This window comes from Vulpes vulpes, chromosome 10, assembly GCF_048418805.1.
Source record: "Vulpes vulpes isolate BD-2025 chromosome 10, VulVul3, whole genome shotgun sequence".
Classification (NCBI taxonomy): Eukaryota; Metazoa; Chordata; class Mammalia; order Carnivora; family Canidae; genus Vulpes; species Vulpes vulpes.
This window is the reverse complement of record NC_132789.1, coordinates 18,722,088-18,743,135: the sequence shown is the minus strand read 5'-3', so window position 1 is coordinate 18,743,135 and position 21,048 is coordinate 18,722,088. Positions and strand designations below refer to the sequence as shown.

The 21,048-nt window shown below is 42.2% G+C and overlaps 1 protein-coding gene across 1 annotated transcript in view; it reads left to right on the top strand.

Moving 5' to 3' along the window:
• SVOP (SV2 related protein) overlaps positions 1–21,048 on the top strand; it is a 71,365-nt gene that overhangs the window by 41,242 nt on the left and 9,075 nt on the right. The window contains exons 7-12 of the mRNA XM_025986616.2: positions 8,212–8,275; positions 10,332–10,457; positions 10,739–10,867; positions 12,147–12,220; positions 15,010–15,086; positions 19,092–19,199. Coding sequence (XP_025842401.1) covers positions 8,212–8,275; positions 10,332–10,457; positions 10,739–10,867; positions 12,147–12,220; positions 15,010–15,086; positions 19,092–19,199 — 578 coding nt within the window. The remainder of the gene's footprint in view (positions 1–8,211; positions 8,276–10,331; positions 10,458–10,738; positions 10,868–12,146; positions 12,221–15,009; positions 15,087–19,091; positions 19,200–21,048) is intronic.

The following is a 21,048-nucleotide window of genomic DNA, read 5'->3' as shown; positions in this document are numbered from 1 at the left end:
TAAAAACCACCGGAGCTCAAGGCAAAGGCCATTAAGCTAAGCCTATAAATCTGGGCTGGCAGGGGCTTGTGGCCAATCTCCTCCATGTCTGGACCAACTCCAGGAATTCCTACAGACAGCCACTGTCCCATTCATGAGCCATTCATTGACTAGGGGACAGTCTTTCCCTAGTGGCTGGAAAGAAAGCACTCTTAGAAGTACACATTAAATTCCTTTCCCAAGGATACTCAGGTAGATGATGGCTGAACCCAGCCTCCAAATAGCTACCTGAATTTTCTTCCCATAAGGGAGAAGGGAAAGGAACTACGTATTTAGAATGTTCAGTGATCCTTGTTTGAAATGGTGGAATGAGAGGAAGAAGCAAGGTTTCCAGGACCTTGAGGGGGCTGGCTGTTGTTGGGAAAAGGTTACTTATTACTGTCTAATTAAACCTTAGTCATGAGACCCTTCAGATGTGTATTGGTGGGCCATGTGCTTGGGGGATGATTGCCAACACGTATCTTGGGGGTTTAGAGATAAAGGGAAATTTCTAAAGGAATTTTTATATGTTAAAGTAGACTTACAGGATCCTGGGGGTTGGGCTGAGATTGCCTTCTGGCCTTAGCAAAGTATGAACATTGAGGTAGTTGAGTCTGTAGGGGAGTGTCTCTTTGCCTGTTTCAAGGACGTGTCAATGTGCTTTGTCCTCAGCTAGTCCTTTGTTCCCACATCACAGCTAACAAAGGGCAGAGCTCAGATTTAAACATCACTTGACCCTGCAAACATATTTTCTTAAATACTGTATAGCTTATTTGAGGAGAGCAAATAAAAATTAGGAATAAAGGGCACCTGAGTGACTCAGTGGGTTAGGCATCTGCCCTCGGCTCAAGCCCTAGTCCCAGGGTCCTGGGATCAAGCTCCAAACTGGGCTCCCTGCTCAGCAGGGAGTCTGCGTCTCCCTCTGCCCCTCACTCCACTCATGTGTGCTCTCTCTCAAATAAATAAATAAAACCTAAAAAAAAAAAAAAAACAGAAACAAAATTACAGAAGAAATATTTAGCCACCCAAGAGAGCCACTGGCTTCCCAGCACTTCCACGCCAGCCATTTACATAAAAATAATCATGTCTTAATTATGCAATGTTCTTAGCTAGTTATAAAAATGGCTCCCCTGAGTTCATTATTTGGAAACATTTAGTTGCAGATTTTTTTTAATTGAAGGTTTTTTTTTTTTAAGATTTTATTTATTTATTCATGAGAGACACACACACAGAGAGAGAGAGAGAGAGAGAGGCAGAGACACAGGCAGAGGGAGAAGCAGGTTCCATGCAGGGACCCCAATGTGGGACTCCATCCTGCAACTCCGGAACCACACCCTGAGCTGAAGGCAGACGCTCAACTGCTGAGCCACCCAGGCGTCCCTAATTGAAGATATTTTTATATAATTAAAGCAACCAAGAGTTTCCATTCACTTAGACTTCACACCATCTCACAAAACCAAATAAGTAAGACTTTGCTGTATAATTTTTTAAAGTGCAAAAACAACTGAATTTTTCTTTCAGTTTTATTGATGTGTAATTGACATCTAACACTATACATTCAAAGCATATAGCATAATAACTTGACTTACATATCTTGCAAAAATTATGACCTCAATAAGTTTAGTTAGCTCATTTGTAAACTGTATTACTAATAAAGAGCCCATCCCTCAGCCCTGATCTGTGCTTTTTTATGCACTTCCTTCTATCCCTCTTTTTACTTTTATAATTTTTTAAAGATTTTATTTTTAAGTAATCTCTACACCCAATGTGGGGCTTAAACTCACAACCCCAAGATCAAGAGTCACATGACTATGACTGACTAAGCCAGCCAGGTGCCTCATTCCTTTTTTTCTTCTATTATTTCTTCTCCCAAAGTAGGTGTTTATGCTGGTCCTTGGTGCTAAAAATAGTAACATTAATATTGATCATCATTGTAATGTCCATTGAGTGCTTACCAAGTCCTAAGCACTATGCTGTTCATTGACAACCCTATCACTCCCAGTTTACAGACGAGAAAACTGAGGCTCAGAGATTGTTAAAAAAAAACTTGCTTAAGGCCAGATGGTTGTTAAGTGTGGTGTGGAGTTACCTCTTGCTTTGTAACAAACAACCCCAACATTTATGGCTTAACAACAATTTATTGAACTCATAATTCTGACTTGGGCAGTTTGATTGTTCTGGGCTCAGCGGTGCTCAACTCATGTGTCTCCGGTCAACTGGTGAATTGGATGGGGGCTGGTTAGGCTAGCATGGCCACAGCTGACTCACCTGTGCTCCACAAGCCTCTCAAACTCCAACTGGCTAGCCCCAGCACCTGGTCACTTGCACCTGGGCAGGGGTTCAAATCTGCAAGCAAAAGCCATAGAGTATCTTGAGATCTAAGCTTGAAATGGGCACAATATTACTTCTATTTCACTTCTATTCTCTGTTGAACGAGAGCAAGACTCAAGGCCCAGATTCAAGGGTTGGGGAAGTAGACTTTGGATGGAGTGACTTATAAGGAAGCAAGATACAGGGAGGGAAAATAGTGGGGCACCTTGTACAAACCATCTACCGCATGGAGCAACTGGGTTCAAATCCACACCCATCTAATGCCAAAGCTCTTACATTTGAACAGATGTCATGAAAGGATTCTGAGCTTATATAGTCAGAAAGTCCTGGTAGATCATTAACGTCTGCTGGGTCCCTGGTACTGATTTGGAGATGAATCTGGGCATGTAGAACTAGAGGTTATGAGTGGTTTCTATTCTCTTTAATTAAGACAGGAAAGAAGATCACATTTGGGATGCCAAATAATTACCTTTTCTCTCTATGGCGGAGCAGCAAGAGGGAAGAGACTTTAACTCAAGAGAAGAAATTAGAAGTAACTTTATTTTTATCATTAAAAGTAATACTTTTTCGTTTTAGAAAAATTTAGAAAATGCAAATAAGCATCAAAAATGATCATTGCCTCTAATTGCAAAATATACACAAAATATATGTAAGAGACCTGTTGGCACCAGGACAGATTGTTTATTATTTCCAGTAGAGGGGGCTGTGTATTCCAGCAGAAATGCCCCTTAGCTAAGAGACTGAGATGGAAACCTGCCTTAACTGGCAACCTGCTTGTGTGTTAGCCACTTTTAAAGATTAATGCTCGTGGAAGCTGCCCATCTATTCCACCTTGAAACCTCCTTAGAAGATTCTTCAGATTGGTGTCTAGAGCTTGCTCACAAACCTGTCCTTGGCACTGCTCTTTCCCCTCAAGACCAAGCAGAAATGCCAAATGGAGATCACAGGTCACTTCTTTCCAAGTATGTGATCCAAATGGCAAAGCTCTAATTGCCAAGTGCTATAAATGTGATTATTTTCAGTGGGAATTTATTCACACCAGTATCAACTGTTTCTTGGCATTGCTACTTTCATTGCTCATTCTTTTATTCTTCAGTGTGATTGTAATAATCATCATACTTTGGATGAAGATCAAACAGCTCGTTTTCATAATGAACTGCCATAAATAATGGCCAAGTAGGGGGCACAACAATTGCAGGAAAAAATGTTTCTTGTGGCTTAGGTGGCAAAAACAAGAAATTGAAAAACATCTAAGTATTCATCAACAGGGTTGTAGCTGTTTAAAAATAATGCAGTAGATCTATATGTATGTTAATATGGAAAGATTTCCAAACTGTCTTACTGAAAGCAGATCCTGATACAGAGATGCTAGAGCAAGTAGTTTAGTCTGGGAGATCCTGCAGCATGTATCTCCAGATTGTCCTGTTCAAGGGATGAGGGAACCGTCATTTGTTGAGAGCTCCTCCTGAGAAGTTTAAATTCCTTGGCACTCTTGGTCGGCCACAGAGGTTGGCAGAGCAAGTTTTAATAACCAGAGAAAGCACCAGCGGAGAGTTGCAGGTGCTGACAGTTGGAAACTAGATGGGCATGCATGGAAGTGGCAAGAATTGGAGCATTTGTATGGGTGAAACATGAAGACTATGCTGCATACGTGTTAAGGAAGGAAGGGAGGGAGGGAGGAAGGAAGGAAGAAAGCAAGGAAGGAAGAATGGGAGGGAAGACAGGAGGGAGAGAAGAAAAGGGAAGGGAGGAAAAAAGAAAGATATATTGTTTAAATTTATTTATTTATGTAGAGAAGGGGCTGGAAATTTGCAAAGCAAACTCCTGGTTGATATGGCTCTAGGGGAGCAAGATGGAAGTAGGGGCAATGGGGAAGAGGAAGAATCATCATATACTCTGTATATTTGTGTATCGCTAAATTGTTTTACAATGAAAATGCATTCATGTACTACTTCTGTAACAAAAAAACAAAAAAGAAAGAAAGAAAAAACTCCATGCTATAGCTTCATTATAAAAGGAAATCCTTGCCATCTAAGGACAGGAATAGCTTTGCCCTTAGAATATGCTGCTGCATGGTTAGTAGTTGAATTTGGTGGAGAAAAGGTAAACATGCCTTTCATCTTATTATTATGGATTTTAAAAAATAATATAGGAACATCATTTGGAGAATAGCACAAAAATTTCAAAGAAGGGTACCTGGGTGGCTCAGTGGTTGAGCATCTGCCTTTGGCTGGGGTCGTGGTCCTGGGGTACCGGGATCGAGTCCCACATCAGGCTCCCTCCATGGGGCCTGCTTCTCCCTCTGCCTATGTCTCTGCCTCTCTCTGTGTGTCTCTCAGAATAAATAAAATATTAAAACAATTTTCAAAGAGGTCATCCATTGTAATCACTATAACCCTCTGTAACCACTATAATCTTGGTCCCCATTCTCAGAGCTGAGTTAGTGAAATTCCTAATGGTTTTTGTTGAGAGAGGTACCAGTGGGCATATAACTTGGAACAAGTTTTTTTGGGAACCGCTTTGGTAATATATATCAAAAAAGCCTTAAATCTATACATGCCCTTTGACACAAATTCCACTTAACAGGGACTTATCCTAAGGGAGCCACATGAAGACAAAGATGTTTTTAGCCTAAAGATGTTTACTAAAGTATTGTTTGTAATTGTGAGACCATCCAAATAGGGAAATGGTTGATAGACTACAAAATTTAGCAGATCTGGATTAGAATTTTGGCTCTTCTACTTACTAACTTACTACCTATGTGATCCTGGTCAAGTAACAATTTATCTGACATAGATCTAGAGGAGAAAATGAGAATTAGAGATATATACACACACAGAAGATTATAATTATATACCCCATTGATTTGAAATGTTTATTGAGTGAGATAATGCATGTAAAACATCTAGAAGAATGTTTGGCACATAGCAGGTGCTCAATAAAAAGTAGCTATTATTAAGAAAAGTATGGTTCATGCATATGATGGAATATATGTGTGTAAGAGGATTTTAAATGGCATGGAGATGCTATTTATAAATCGAATAAAAAGTAGGGTTCAAAATTCTTGAGTATGATCTTAGCTAGAGAGAGAGATCGAGAAAGAAAAAGAGAGATAAAGACAAAAGATCAAGACAGGAAGAAAGAATATACTAAAATACTTATATTGTGAAGTAAACTAAATGGCATTGACTTTCTCTTCATACTTTTCTCTAAATAGAGTATATCTGAAATACTAAAGTCCTAGCCTTTCCTCTGAGGCCCCTAAGAATTTTTCCTTCTTTGAGTTGGGCAAACTGAACTAGTAAAGGGATCCTAGGATATCTAGATGGGTCTACAAACCCCTTCTGTATCAAAAGGGTCCATGAAGGGATGTTTGGGTGGCTCAGTGGTTGAGGTAGTGATCCTGGGGTCCTGGGATCGAGTCCCACAACAGGGTCACTGCAGGGGGCTTGTTTCTCCCTCTGCCTATGTCTCTGCCTCTCTATATGTGTCTCTTATGAATGAATAAATAATATCTTTTTTTAAAAAAAAGGGAGTCCATGGAAATTAGCCTCTCTCTACCCCATCTCCCTATGAGGAGCGAGGAGAGTAATATGAAGCCATCTAGTTGCTCAGATGCTTGACTTAGGTAGGAGATATGGGAAGAGAGAAGGCCTCTTCCTAGCAAAAAGAAAGGCAGTGCAGAGAAGTAGTTTAGAGGTTTCCTTCTCTTTCCAGCACGGCCAATGGCTGAAGAAGTAAAAGACAGGAGAAGGGGGCATGAATGTAGTAGATGAAGGAGGCAGCTAGTATAGTTAGGGCATTGGTTACATTCAACAAACAAATAAATTGATAAAGCAAATAAGAAATATATTGTGGATAATGAGGCCTGGGGTCTCAATGTTGGAGAAAGGAATTATAAACATGGAAACTGGAAGGGCTAGAAAGAACCCTAACCTTGGGGTGCCTGGCTGGTTCAGTCAGTGGAATATGCGAGTTCAAGCCCCACGTTGAGTATAGAGATTACTTAAAAAAGAAGAAGGAAAGAAAGAACCCTAACCTTCTGGTTGGACTGAAATTGAAAGTATCAGTGTGAACTCATTGTTTTTTTTTTTAAATACATACACACAGATATAGAAATAGACATAGATGTATAGTGTGCATGTGGAGAGAGAGAAATGAAGAGACCAAGAGAGATGATAGATAGATGATAGATAGATGATAGATAGATGATAGATCTCTTAGCTTTGTCCACTGAGAAGACCTAGGAGCAATGACAGACCAGTAGGAATGAGCACACTCCACACTCAGATCTTGTCCTCTACCAAAAGGAACCAGGACTTCTTAGAAAAATGGCTGATACCATGGTTGAGGCAAGGAAATTATATCAGGAGCCTGGACATCTTTTTGTGCCAGAAAGTAAAGAAGTGCTCAAGGAATGAGGGAGGCATGTAAAAAAGATATAGGGATTGGATTGAAAAGTCTTCCAATGGCCAGATGGGACAGTCTGAGCATCAAAAGAATAATGGCTAGTGGCTTACAACCCACTGAATAAAATAGGAATCCACAGGTCCATAGTGATTAAATGAATGAATAGATAGATGATAGATGATAGCTAGATAAAGGGGAGAAGGGAAACTCTTCCTTATAGTATAATATCAGTCCTAAATGTAGAAAGAATAATGGGAATAAAAAATACCACCTATTACCACCATAGTAGCATTGATTCAGGCAGAAATTGTCAATGAGGGGGCAGCCCCGGTGGCTCAGCGGTTTAGCACCGCCTTCAGCCCAGGGTGTGATCCTGGAGACCCAGGATCGAGTCCCACATCGGGCTCTCTGCATGGGGCCTGCTTCTCCCTCTGCCTGTGTCTCTGTGCCTCTCTCTCTGTCTTTCATGAATAAATAAATAAAACCTTAAAAAAAAAAAAAAGAAATTGTCAATGGACGGAATACTAAACCTGGTGAGTACAGGTTCTACGGGGAACAGGACATTGGTATAATCTCTGAATTCTTCCCTACAAAGTATTTAGTGATCACAAATGAAAAAATGATAACTTTAGGATGGAGAAATCTGTCAGACACCAACTTGATCCAATGACGAAGGTTAATGTCAGCAGCAATGAGATGAGTTGACATCATGTGGCCCTGATGTAAGGCATTGGGGAGAGCTTAGTATCATTTCTGTGGGGTTCTTGCCAAGCAAATGTGGCCTGAGTCTGGTCTCAGGGAGACTTCAGATGGACTTAGGATGAGGGGCATCCTACAGAATGAAAGACCCATACTCTTTAAGACTATTCAGGACATGAGCATTAGGGATAACCTGAACAATTTTTTTCAATTCTAGATTGAAGTGCCCATTATCTCACACCCTATTTTCCCCTAGACTTCCTAGGTTGTGGGTAGGGCTCCATGGCAGCAGTTATTAAATTCGAAAACCATGTGGGGAGTTAGTTAAGTATGCAGATGCCAGAACCCCACCCCTGAGAGTCTGTTCCCAGTGGTCTAGGGAAGGGCTTGGGGATCAATGTACTTAGCCATCCTCCCAGAAAATTCTGAAGTTAAGTGGTCCACAGACCACCCTCAGAGGAATGTTGGCCCAGAAATTCAGAATGTGTCAGATTCTTGATTTCTGCTCAGGTCATGATCTCAGAGTCATGAGACTGAGCCCCATGTCAGGCCCCCTGCTCAGCACAGAGTCTGCTTGTCCCTCTCCCTCTGCTCCTCTCCCTGCTCTCTTGCACTCTCTCTCTCTCTTAAATAAATAAATAAACAAACAACTAAATAAATAAATAAATACTAAAAAAAAAAAAGAAAAGAAAAGAAATTCAGAAAGCTGTGGCAGTCCTAACCTTAACTCCTTTCCTGTCTCTCTGCTTTCAGGGTGACGCTATATGCTGAGTTCCTTCCCATGAAGGCCAGAGCTAAGTGTATTTTGCTGATTGAGGTAAGGAAGGGGGTCTGGGTTCCCCAAGAGTGCTCAGTCCCTGAGCAGGAGATTCTCAGGTGTCCTGAGCCACAAGATAAGGAAATGGGAGTTTGTCAGTTATGTCAATTAGGACATGGTTGGTTTGGTTTTTTTCCCTACTATACAGATAAGTGCTTTGATTGACAACAAAAATTCAATTTCTTAAAAAGAAAATGGTGGAAGGCAGGTGGTATGTCATTCTTGTTCTGGAAATGTTGTGGGTTTTTTTTTAAAGATTTTATTTATTTATTCATGAGAGATACAGAGAGAAGGCAGAGATATAGGCAGAGGGAGAAGCAGGCTCCATGCAGGGAGCACAGTGTGGGACTTGATCCTGAAATTCTGGGTTCACACCCTGAGCCAAAGGCAAAGGCTCAATCTCTGAGCCATCCAGGCATCCCTGGAAATGGTATTTATCTAAGAGTTGCTGCCGAAGAGGACAGCCTAAGGAGACCAAAACTCCCTGCCCTCATCCATATCACCCTCTACCCCTGTTTGCATCCAGACTCACCTGTATCTTGTGTTGGTGGCCACCTTTGCAGCCTAAAGGCGGCCTTAAAATGCTCTTGGTCCAGCTAGTCCCTCTCAAGCCTTCTTTCTGCCAGGATCTTGTGACCATTTCCCACTCATGATGTGGAAGCTCTCAGGGCAAATATGTAGCTGCCCAATGTCCCCTCTCCATGCAATGGCAGTAGGGTTTATTTGTCCTCTCTGGACACTGATGTCTACAGTGATGACGATGATGCCATTCTGACCTCTTTAGTCAACATGACCACATTGACAGCATTAATTACATTTACCCCACAGCCCAGTTTACCACCCTGGCTACATCTACCCCTGACCAGTAAGGATGGTAGTTAGCTGGTCCACATTGGTATGGATCAACCAACTGTTCAAATATTGAGATGCATCTGTGCCAGCAGATCCTGGTCTCTGATTTCTCCTCATCACCTGACACCCTATGCTCTCATAGAACCCCTTAGAACCCCAAGTTAACTCCTGGCTCAGTCATGGTGTGCGTGTGTTGGGAGTATATGACTGGTGTCTGGTATCCATTCTGGTTGGTCAGTACTGTACCAGTTTCTTAGACATTTTGACTATCACCCCTGGTTGTCAGCAACAAAAATAAACTATGTTTAAGCAAACCGGGATTTAGGAAGCCTCTCACAGACTCCCAGAACTGATGGGGAAGCTACAGGACCATTTGGCAATGGACAATAGTTGCAGGGTTCCGGCAGGAGACAGCATACTCAAATTAGGATAATTTGAAGAGGGTTGGATAAAGGGACTATTTCTAAATAACCCCCGGCTTGAAGTTCCAGTTGCCAGGCAAAGGCAGGAAGTAATTAGCAGTCCAGAGAGAGAGAGAGAGAGAGGGAGAGAGAGAGTTGTATGTCAAGAGCTGTTGGACAGGAGCTGTGATCTTTTGCTGAGAGATGCAGCCAGCCCATTACTACCTGGTGGAAAGGGAGCCAGAGGAATAAATGCCCCAACCTCTCTTACCTTCCCCCTTCCCTTCCATTTCCTGTGGGGCTTCTTATTGGCTGCCCTCAGTGGGAAGCCAAGACAGGGAGCTGGTGTGCAGCACATACAAAGGGCAAGATGGGAAAGGATGGGGAGTGACTCCAAGAGGCACACAGAAGATATTCAGCCCTATAGGGAAGAGGCAATTGTGACAAAGGATACTAGGGCCCTATTGGTCAAGAGGTATGGATGTCAGTAGATAAAAACCAATGTGCCAATTACCATATTGACCTCACAGGAGGGAGCACTGATCTCATTAACTTGAGCTGCCACATTGTACACTCCAATGGGTACCCTGCAAATATTACACCATGTGGATGGCACCCACAGGAGATGGACAACATGGTCGCCCTGGCCCAACCATATGGACTACCGGAAAAGTGGTGGCCATTCTGACTTTACAGACCCCAACGACCCCTTTCCCATATCAGTTGCATTGTCTACAATGATTCTGACATTGCTTATGTGCTAACATGCTGCTCCCATCACTAATCTTATTTTCCTGTGCCAGGTCTTCTGGGCCATCGGGACAGTGTTCGAGGTCATCCTGGCTGTGTTTGTGATGCCCAGCCTGGGCTGGCGCTGGCTACTCATCCTCTCAGCTGTCCCGCTGCTCCTCTTTGCGGTCCTGTGTTTTGTAGGTATCCTTTAAGACATCTCATTCTTTGTCTCTTGGCCTCCTGCTACTCACTATATTCAGTGGGGAGGGGGTGAAGGAGGACACTGTCCTGTAAGGATTATTTTTAAGATATTGGGGGGGGACTATGACAGCAACACCCATTAATAATAATAATAGCAATCATAACTACATGAACCCATTCCAGAGCCCTCATCCTTAAAGACACCACAACTAGATGGAATATGTGGCTGACACCCAGTGTCCTGTTCCATCCTAACCTGCCACACCTATCCCCACAGTGGCTGCCAGAGAGCGCAAGGTATGATGTGCTGTCTGGGAATCAGGAAAAGGCCATCGCCACCTTAAAGAGGATAGCTACGGAAAATGGAGCGCCCATGCCGCTAGGGAAACTCATCATCTCCAGACAGGTCAGTGCCTGGCCCACTGTCTGCGTCCTATGTGTGTCTGTGCACCTGCATGGGAGTGTGTGCATCATGGGACGTGGTAAATCCTGAGACCAGCAAAAAGAGCAGAAGCAGACCAATTCTCCAAAAGCCAATTTTCTCAGGAAAAAGAAACTTGGGAATGTATCTTTTTACAAAAAACGTTTTAAGGATCATTCTTTTTGAATATATGTAATAAATGGGAATATATTTTTCCTATGTATATATTGATACATTTATTCCTCAAAATGTTCTCTCTACAAATATATTAATGAATCTATTCCAAAATATTTGTTGAATTTGTTGAATACAAATACATTCTCAAATATATTCAAGAAACATTATTAATGAATATTGTCTTTTCAGGTACTAAAAAAATACATTTTTATTCACAGAGACTAAACCACCTATAATCCATAATCTTTTTTTAAGCATTTAGCATGTTTGGTTTTTTTTTTTTTTTTTGCATTTAGCATGTTTAAATAAGCATTTCTCAAACTAAGAAAAATATATTGGTTAAATATATCTAAGAAAAATATAATCACAGTCATAGAATATACTCTTAAAAAGAGCTCTGTAGAGTGTCTCAGTCTGTTAAGTATCTGCCTTCAGCTCAGATCATGAGGGTTGGAGCCCAGAGTCAGGCTCCCTGCTCAGTGGGGAGGTTGCTTCTCCCTCTCCCACTGCCCCTCCCCCTGCTCATCTTTCTCTCTCTCTCTCAAATAAATAAATAAAATCTAGGAAAAAAAAGAACATTCTAGGGCAAAGATTTGATATATTAGCAAATTATATGAAATTAGCAAGTGAGTCATTTTAATCAATCTTTTGACACATTGGCTTTTGGTGAATTGATTTTCAGCACATTCATTTTTGTGATCTTGACCTAGAGCTGGCTTAGGCAGAGCATGAAATGGTTAGACTCTCTTGGACTGACTGTCTACTCCCTGGGTCCATGGGACCACCAGAGAGTCTTTGGGAGCCAAGCCGATGGAGTTGACTTCGTGTCTCCAGGATTTCAGGCTGGGGTTGGGGATTGCAGAATTTCTCAATCCTTGGGCAATCAAGCCTGCAGACGTTGCTAGATCCTAGCTGGAGGGCCTCACCGGGCTGGGGGACTTTGTGCTGGGGGATTGAGTCCTGGGTTCTCGGATCCTGAGCATTAGCCCACTAGCAACCTCCCTCCCAGTCGTGGGTGTCCACCAGTCTCTGGCTAGTGCCAGCTGGAGAAAAGGAGAGCAAACAGCATGTCCTTGTCTTGAAACAGGAAGACCGAGGCAGAATGAAGGATCTTTTCACGCCCCATTTTAGATGGACAACTTTGTTGCTCTGGTTTATATGGTAAGAACTGTTTCTTGACACTTTGATTCCCTTCTGCCTATGCTCTGTTTTGGGTTCTGTTTTATATGATGCACAAAGAACTCTTTGATCTGAGGCAACAGTTACAAAATTCAGTGGTTTAAGCATCACTTTCCTGATCTCTGCCTTATCCAGGTATCACCTGTACTATTATTTTCTTAGTCTTTTTCTTTAATTGGACTCACTTCTTACTCAGATAAATGTCTTTTTTAAATTAAGTTTTAAATTTTATTTCCAATATAGATAACATGCAGTGTTATTTTAGTTTCACGTATACAAGGTAGTGACTCGGCAAGTTTATACATCGCTCAGTGCTCATCATGATAAATGTACTCTTAATCCTCATCATCTATTTCATCAATCCACCTTCCAACCTTCCCTCTGGTCACCATCAGTTTGTTTTCTATGGTTAAGAGTTTGTTTTTTGGTTTGTCTCTTTTTCTTTTCCATTATTTATTTTGTTTCTTGAATTCCACATGAGTGAAATCATATAGTATTTGTCTTTCTCTGACTTATTTCACTTAGCCTTACACTCTCTAGCTCCATCCCTGTCATTACAAATGGCAAGATTTCATTCTTTTTTTATAGCAGAATAATATTCCATTGTGTGTATCTGTATGTGTGTATATTATGTATGTTATATACATACATATACATACAGTTTCTTTATCCATTCATCTAATGATGGACATGGGCTGTTCCCACGTGGCTATGTTTAAATAATGCTGCAATAAACATACAGGTGCATATATCCTTTTAAATTAGTGTTTTTCTATTCTTTGGGTAAATACCCAGTAATACAGTTACTGGATCATAGGGTAGTTCTATTTTTAATTCTTTGAGGAATTTCCAAACTCTTCCAGAGTGGCTACCCGTTTGCATTCCCACCAATAGGGCACAAGGGTTCAGATAGATGTCTTCTAAGAGGGAATTTTACGTCTGCTTTAAAGAAACAAACCTTAATTGCAGGCCATAGATTTTCAAGAGAAATACAGTAAACAGTAGCTAGATTGATGATTTGCCAAGACACTGAACTGCTGTATTTAATAAAGAGACACAGAGAGAGGGTAGGTGTTAGGGACTCATTAGCAAGTAAATGAGACTAGGAAACCACCAAAATACAGTTGAAGAACAATGCAGAAGGGGGTTAAAGGCACAGACCCCTGAGCAAAAATTTTTTTTGACTCCCCAAAACTTAACTAATAGCCTCCTATTGACCAGAAGACATACTGATAACATAAACAATAAACACATGTTTTGTATGTTATATCTATTATATACTATATCTTAAAGTAAGCTTAGAGGAAAGAAAATGCTATTAAGATGATGTGGAGAGAAAATGTACTTGCAGTAGTGTACTGTGTTTATTGAAAAAAATCTCTTTACAAGGGGGCCCTGAGCAATTCAAACCCATGTTGTCCAAGGGTCAACTGTAATTAAAAGGAAATGTAAAAGGAATTTTTGTCACAATGATATTTAATATACCCACTCCATTAAGTTGCCTTCTTGGCTCATATGGCCTTGGATACCACGAGTGGTGGTATGTATTTTCCTTAAAAAAACAACAACAACAAAAAAAAACAGCCATTCTGACAGGATGTGGGCAGGATGGGAGGGAGGGATTTGTACAGAGTAATAACCTGAAAATCCACAACTAGTTAAATCTCAGCTATTCCTTGAACTTTCTTTCTAGCAAATCATGTATACAGCATGAACAGTGTGCAGAAGGGACCTTGCTAACACTCTGCATTCTACTTTAACTAGTTCTCACTTTTCCCATGCACCTTTGAGTAGAGGTGCTAATTAGCGGGAGATTGCCCTGAAAAGTGTTCAATTGCAAGAAAGGGGAGGGGAAAGCTTTGATAATACACAGAACTGGGCTCCAGTTCTGCCCCTGCATTCCTGAGAGCTGAACCAGGCATTTATTAGATACCTATTCTGTGCCCAAGTGTAGAATCTGTAGGATTTTTAAAAAGGGAGTGGCGGTGGGAGACCAGGTTGAGGATATCTATCTTTGCATGCAACACTACCCAAATACAAAAGCAATTAATTAAAGACTAATTTTTGCATGCTACAGGAATCGCTAAATTTGCTGGCACATATTGTAACCCAAGGAAATTCATTACTGTGGTCTGATTATGACAGTTTCCATGTGACTGTATCACAGGATGAGAATGTTCTGGTCCTACAGGCTTGAGTGTTATAGTTCCTGGGACCATCGGAAATTAATTAACTGTTTCATTCTGTTCTGAAATTTTAGGGAAGTCTGTAGAATCCATGCTTGTACAGGGCACACAGCAGGTGTTTAATAAATGCTTGGTGAGTTGATCCAGCTCTCAGGAGTTCAAGGGCAGAGCTGGAGCCCAGTGTTCTGTATTATCAAAGCTTTCCCCTCCTGTCTCCGTGTTGACCAGCTTGGCCCAGAAGCCCTGAGAGATGTCAGCCACAACTGTGTTCTTCCAAATTTTGGTCCCTTATACTTGTTTTCCCTATTGCCAGTTGAATAACCAGCTTTGAGTGTTCTCTGTGATATAATGCTGTTCTTCGTCTTTTAAATGACCCAAGATCACGTCCCTTAATCATATCACTATGCTTTGTACACCATTTGCCTGTTCAAGGGCTCCAGGAAAGCCCCCCAACATCCCTGTGTCACCCATATCCAAAGACTGGTCCTCACTGCTATAGATGCAAGTCCTTCCTGAGGGGATGGGGAAAGGGGACTTGCATATCTCTCATCATTTCTTTACCTCTTCTTGTTTCCTTTCTGACAGGTTTTCCAATGCGTTTTCTTACTATGGATTAGTTCTGCTCACCACTGAGCTCTTTCAGGCAGGAGATGTCTGCAGCAGTGAGTATCAAACTACCCTATTCCCACCATATACAGTCGTACGTGCATGCTCACCCCAGGTTCCACCTCTCCTGACCTGGGCCATGCACAAAGGCCAGTGGCTTTACCATGCAGACTTCTAGGAGAAAGTCTCTGCCAAATCTGAGCATAGAAGACCTGGACTGTGGTCTCCAAGATACTCTGTAGAAAGCTGAACAATCTTGTCATGATAGAAGTGACATTACAGCAGTCATATCTTATGTCACTTAAAGAGCTCAGTGATGTACAGCCCTGAGTCTGGTGGCCATGACCCTATGCAGCAATTTCATGTGCATGTGAAATCTGAGAACCAGGTTGTATCTCAACTCTGGCCACACAACAGAATCACCTGGGGGGAGCTTTTAAACAACACCAGCACCAGGTTAAACAAAGCCCAGACCAATTTAATCAGCATCTCTGGACCCAGAGATTAGTGGCTTTTAAAAGCTCCCCAGGTGATTCTATTGTGCAGCTAGAGGTGGAACCACTGGACAAAAAGAACAAATAGAAAGCATAGTCTAGGCACCTGAGTGGCTCAGGCAGTTGAGGATCAGCCTTCTACTCAGGTCATGATCTCCAGGTCCTGGGATGGAGCCCTGCCTTTAGTGGGGCTTCCTGCTCAGCAGGGAGCTTGCTTCTCTCCCTCCCTCTCCCTTTGCCCCTCCCCACCACTCTTTCTCTCTCTCTCAAATAAATAAACTCTTAAAAAAGAAAGCAAAGTCTATGCAAATCCTGGGCTTTCAAACCATTCTATTTTTTTTAAAAAAAAGGTTCCTAACATTGAACCCAGGGTAGAAGGATAAAGGGATCAAGTTCTTGCTTGTCTGCGGGATTTACCTAGTTACCTTTTTCATATTAAGCCTCTAGAATATTAGCTAATAGTTTGGTTTATTGGTACAAGGATTTAATGAGTTGGTGGTTCAGTTGCAGATCTGGGGTTTAGTGTAGATTGAGTATAAATCACATGCTCCTAACAGTGGATCCACTTAAGCAAAGCAGAGGATCCAGGGGAATGTTACAAAGCACAAGTTGGTAGACTTTATCTATAAAGGGCCAGAGAGGGCACCCCCGGGGACTCCGTGGTTTAGCATTGCCCTTAGCCCAGTGTGTGATCCGGAGACCTGGGATCGAGTCCCACATCAGGCTCCCTGCATGGAGCCTGCTTCTCCCTCTGCCTGTGTCTCTGCCTTTCTGCCTCTCTCTCTCTCTCTCTGTCTCTCCATCTCTCATGAATAAATAAATAAAATCTTTTTTAAAAAGTGCCAGAGAGTCAATACTTTAGGCTTTGTGGGCCATACACCTCTGCTGTGGAGCAGGAAAGTAGCTGTGGTCAATAGGTTAACGAACAAACATTGTTTGTGTTCTGATAAAACCTTATTCATGACTGTAAATTTGGATTGCATATCATTTTATGTCAAGTGTTATTCCTTTTTGATCTTTAAAAATCATTTTAAAATGTAAAAACCATTTTTAGTATCCAGGCCAGGCAGAAATAGGCAGGAAACCAGATTTGACCTTCAGGTGATAGTTTACCAACTCCTGTTTAAAGCTCTTTCTTATACCTGAGTGGAAAAGTGATACTGTGGAACAAGCCCATAGCTGGAAATCAGGGAGCCTGAGTTCTAGCACCAAGTGGTTGTGTGACCTTCGACAAGTCATTCATTCAATATTTTCTATCTGCCAGGTACTGATCTAGGTGTTAGGATACATCAGTGAATACAAAAGACAAATATCCCTACCCTTTGAGCTCATATTTTGGTGAAGAAAGAGAAAAAGAGAGAGAATAGCATAATAAGTAAACAAAACTTGAATGTTGGCAGGTGATAGGTGTGCTAAAGAAAAATGTTTAAAGAAAAGGTAAAATCATGCCTCTCATACAAATATACAATGATACATGTCAAAGATTTTATTTTATTTAACCCATCAAGTAATGAATGAACCAGGTAAGAACTGTGAAAAGTCTGAGGATTTACCTATTTGTAAGCTAACAAGTTAGCCTCCCACAGCTTCCACAGATGCTCACAAAAAGACACAACACTCCTGGATCAGAGACAAAAGACTTTATTACTCACAATAATAGCAGGAGATAAGTATCAGAATTTCCTTACACCAGTAAAGAGCTCCCATTCCCACAGGGCAATGTGAAGAGGGAGGTAACACCTGCAAAAGCAATGGGTTATGTTAAGAGTGAGGATCTCTGAGCTTAGGGCATCTAGCTCTCTTCTACTGGATGGTAAAGGGTTAAAGCAGGTAAAGCCTGCTCTTGCCCTGCGGGGAGACCCTGTGCCTCCCAAGGCTATCAGCAAACCTGCCCCATGCTCCAAAGGTAGATCTTTCCAGTCAAAGTTGTTGGTTAAAGGTCCTTGAAAAGATAGTCCAGAACAAAGACAGTTGGTGTCTTTGCTTATGAAACATGCAGAAATGTGAGCAACCCATGGAGGATTGTCTACTAATGCCAGTAAGAGGTTACAACTGGTTCAAAGGAGAATTCAAAAAATAAATGTATAGAGGCAATCAGAAATACTGAAAAGGCTTTTCAGTTGGAGGTGCGATTTGTCAGTACACATAAGACAATCAACTGCATCACTAGACACAATTTACATTTTGATGGACAAGAATCAATTGCATTAATATCAATATTCTCTCTTTTTAAAAGATTTTATTTATTTGAGAGAGAGAGAGAGAGAGCACAAGCAGGGACAAGAGGGAGAAGCAGGCTCCCTGCTGAGCAAGGACCTCCATTTGGAGCTTGATTCCAGGACCCTGAGATCATGACCTGACCCAAAGGCAAATGCTTAACTAACTGTGCCACCCGGGTGCCCTGCATTAATATCAGTATTTTATAATGTGCATAGATCAAAGATAATGAAAGGTGCTACAACCTGTAAGGGTGCATTAGATAAAACATTTTGCTCATTTTGAAGAATTCCATGCTATTTCTTAACAAATGTATGGGGAAAAAAAGATAGTTGAGCAGGATAAGGGAGGTCAAGAATGAGGGGCAGAGTAAGGGGCAGTGAGTATTGTGAAGTTTTAAATGGGATGATCAAGATGGCCTCCATGAGGTGAGATTTAAAGAAAGACATGAGGGATGCCTGGGTGGCTCAGGGGTTGGGCGCCTGCCTTTGGCTCAGGCTGTGATCCCAGGATCTGGGATCGAGTCCCGCATCAGGCTCCCTGCATGGAGCCTGCTTCTCTCTCTGCCTGTGTCTCTGCCTCTCTCTCTCTCAGTCTGTGGCTCTCATGAATAAATAAATCTTTAAAAAGAAAGAAAGACATGAAGGGGTGGGGAAATTAGTCACAGGGGTATATAAAGAGCAATCCAGGAAGAGGCAGCCAGTGCAAAGATGCTGAGGCAGAAGTGTTGAAGGAACAGCAAGGAGATCGGTGTGGTTGGAGTACAGTGAGCAGAGCAAGGGAAAGACTGAAGGTAGGATCAAGGAAGTAACGGGGGCCAGATAATATAGGTGGGGACCAGGACACCTGGGTGGCTCAAAAGGTTAAGCGTCTGCCTTCTGCTCAGGTCATGATCTCAGGGTCCTGGGATTGAGCCCCATGTCGATCAGCTGAGCCTGATTCTCTCCCTCTCCTTCTATGCTCTCTCTCTTTTTAAAGTAAATAAAATCTTTAAAAAATGTATAGGTGGGGAACATAAAGGCCACCCTGGAGTCTGTCTGCCATGAAAACACATAGTATGTGCCAATTCTGGGCTAAGCACCTCCATAAGCACAGCCTGATTTCATTCTCCCAACTACCTTGCACAGTGGTTTTATTAGCTCCAGTTTAATGAAGAAACTGAGGCTCAGAGAGATAAAGCTATAGCTCTGCTGGTTGGGATTCACATCTGAGTCTGTCTCGCTCCGGAGCCTGGGCTCTTTCCACGGTATCCCAGCTGAATCACACCCAGGGAACGAGGAGGGGGAGCAGGAGGGTGTGGTTCAAGGTTCTATGCATGGCTCTTCTTTCTCCTGTCTCCCACCTCCCCAGTCTCTAGCCAGAAGAAGGCAGTAGAAGCGAAATGCAGCCTGGCCTGTGAGTACCTCAGTGAGGAGGATTACATGGATCTGCTGTGGACTACTCTCTCTGAGTTCCCAGGTGAGGAACCTGTGTGAGGTGGGGCTGGGGCAAGGAAGCCTGTGAACGTGGCAGCTGTTCATCTGGTGGTTCCACCTGGTGCTGCCTGGAAGCAAATTCCCTTTCTAGGGGAGCTGGAGATTATTTTTTCAACCCTTAGCTACAAGGTGACAAGAACTGTGACGGCTACTCTATTTGAAGGCTAACAAACTAGGCTGCCCATTGTCACACTCACTGACAGAAGACAAGAGATTCCTGGGTCAGAGACAGAGACTAGCAAGCAATGACCTGTCTATAAGTGTCAGCACCCCTCGCTCCCAAGTCTCATGAAGATGATGAGAGAGGGTCCAGGTAGATGCTACACGTGCAAGTGTAAGCGTGTATAGGTGTTGTGCTCTAACTCTGGTCCTTTGGTAAGAACCAGCTCACCAAAATGCATACAAAAGCTGATAATAGATGATGGTTGCTACTTGAGGAATTCCCTGAGTGTTCTCTTCCATGGGCCAGATTGACCTACTACTCCCTATATTCTTGACCCTTATATTCCACAGTTTTCCTTGACTTCCCAGTATTTTTCTTCAGTCCCTTTTTCACTTTGCTTACCTGAGGAATCCCAGGCTTAGGGAACTCAAATCTCTTATAATGGGCTGCCGGAAACCTGCCCAGCTTTTGCTCCAGAGAGAGACATCATCTTTATTGTACTGGACAGTAAACAGACCTGCCCCTTGCTCTGGAAGGAGACAGTATCTCCATCTTTCAAGGCTGTGGCTCTCCAAATGAAATGATAGCTTGGGACAAAGGGAAGCTGGTGTCTTTGCACTTAAGAAATACAAGAGATGCATAATTGTCTTCTACCAGCACTCACCCAGGATCAGTGGAATGTCAAAAAAAATCCAAACCTGCACGTAAAGTGAAGGTGATCTATGTTTTTTCCTTTAAAAAACCAGTAAGGATTACAACAATAATAGTATCTGGTATATATTGAGTGTTTGCTGTATGTATATTTGGCTCTATACTAAATTTTTTTTATAGATATGTCCCATTTAGTCTTCTGAAGTAGCAAAATTATCCCCATTTTACAACTGAAGAAACTAAGGCCCAGAGAGGTGCAGCAAAAACTGTTCCTGCAACTTGCAGCTGCCAGTGTCTGCGTCGTTGTGTCTGAGTGCTATCTCAGGAGGAATGGAAAGGCTCAAGATCTAAAAGCAAGCAAGGTGGCTAGAAGTGCCAGGGAGTTAACACCTGGGAACTGCTTTCAAATAATAACTGCAGGAGTTGGTGATATATAAAAATTCTAAGATGCATGTTCCACACTGGCTTCCAGAGCCCCCCAGTGGAATTCTATAGCAATTGCCCACAGTGGTAACTTGCTTAATGGACACTCTTGCCTTCCCTTCTCTTACTTTCTCATCCTCCCACTGGTGCTTCTTTGGGTTACCTCTCAAGCAAACACTTGTATGTGGGCCCTTGTCCCAGAGTCTGCTTCTAGAAGAGCTCAGCTACAATATTAAGTGTCCTACACCTGGCAGAGCTAAAAACTGAGGTCCCACCACAGAGACCAGAGTCTTCACTCCTATACTATCCTGTCTTTCATCTACAACCCTTCCCCAATATAGCCCAGTGGGTAAGACTAGGGGCTTAGAGTTAGACCACATGGCCAGTAGCCATTTCTGTGACTTAAAGCACCATAACTTTTCAATGATTTCCATGATTTTACCTTTCAGAAACTCAGATGATTCTTATTTATTACATTTATGATTTGTTGTTTCTGTTCACCGGCACATCCCAAGGCTCTTAGAACAGTTCCTGACACACAGTAGGCACTTAATTTTTTGATGGAATAAGTATGGGAAATGGGGCTATTGATAGC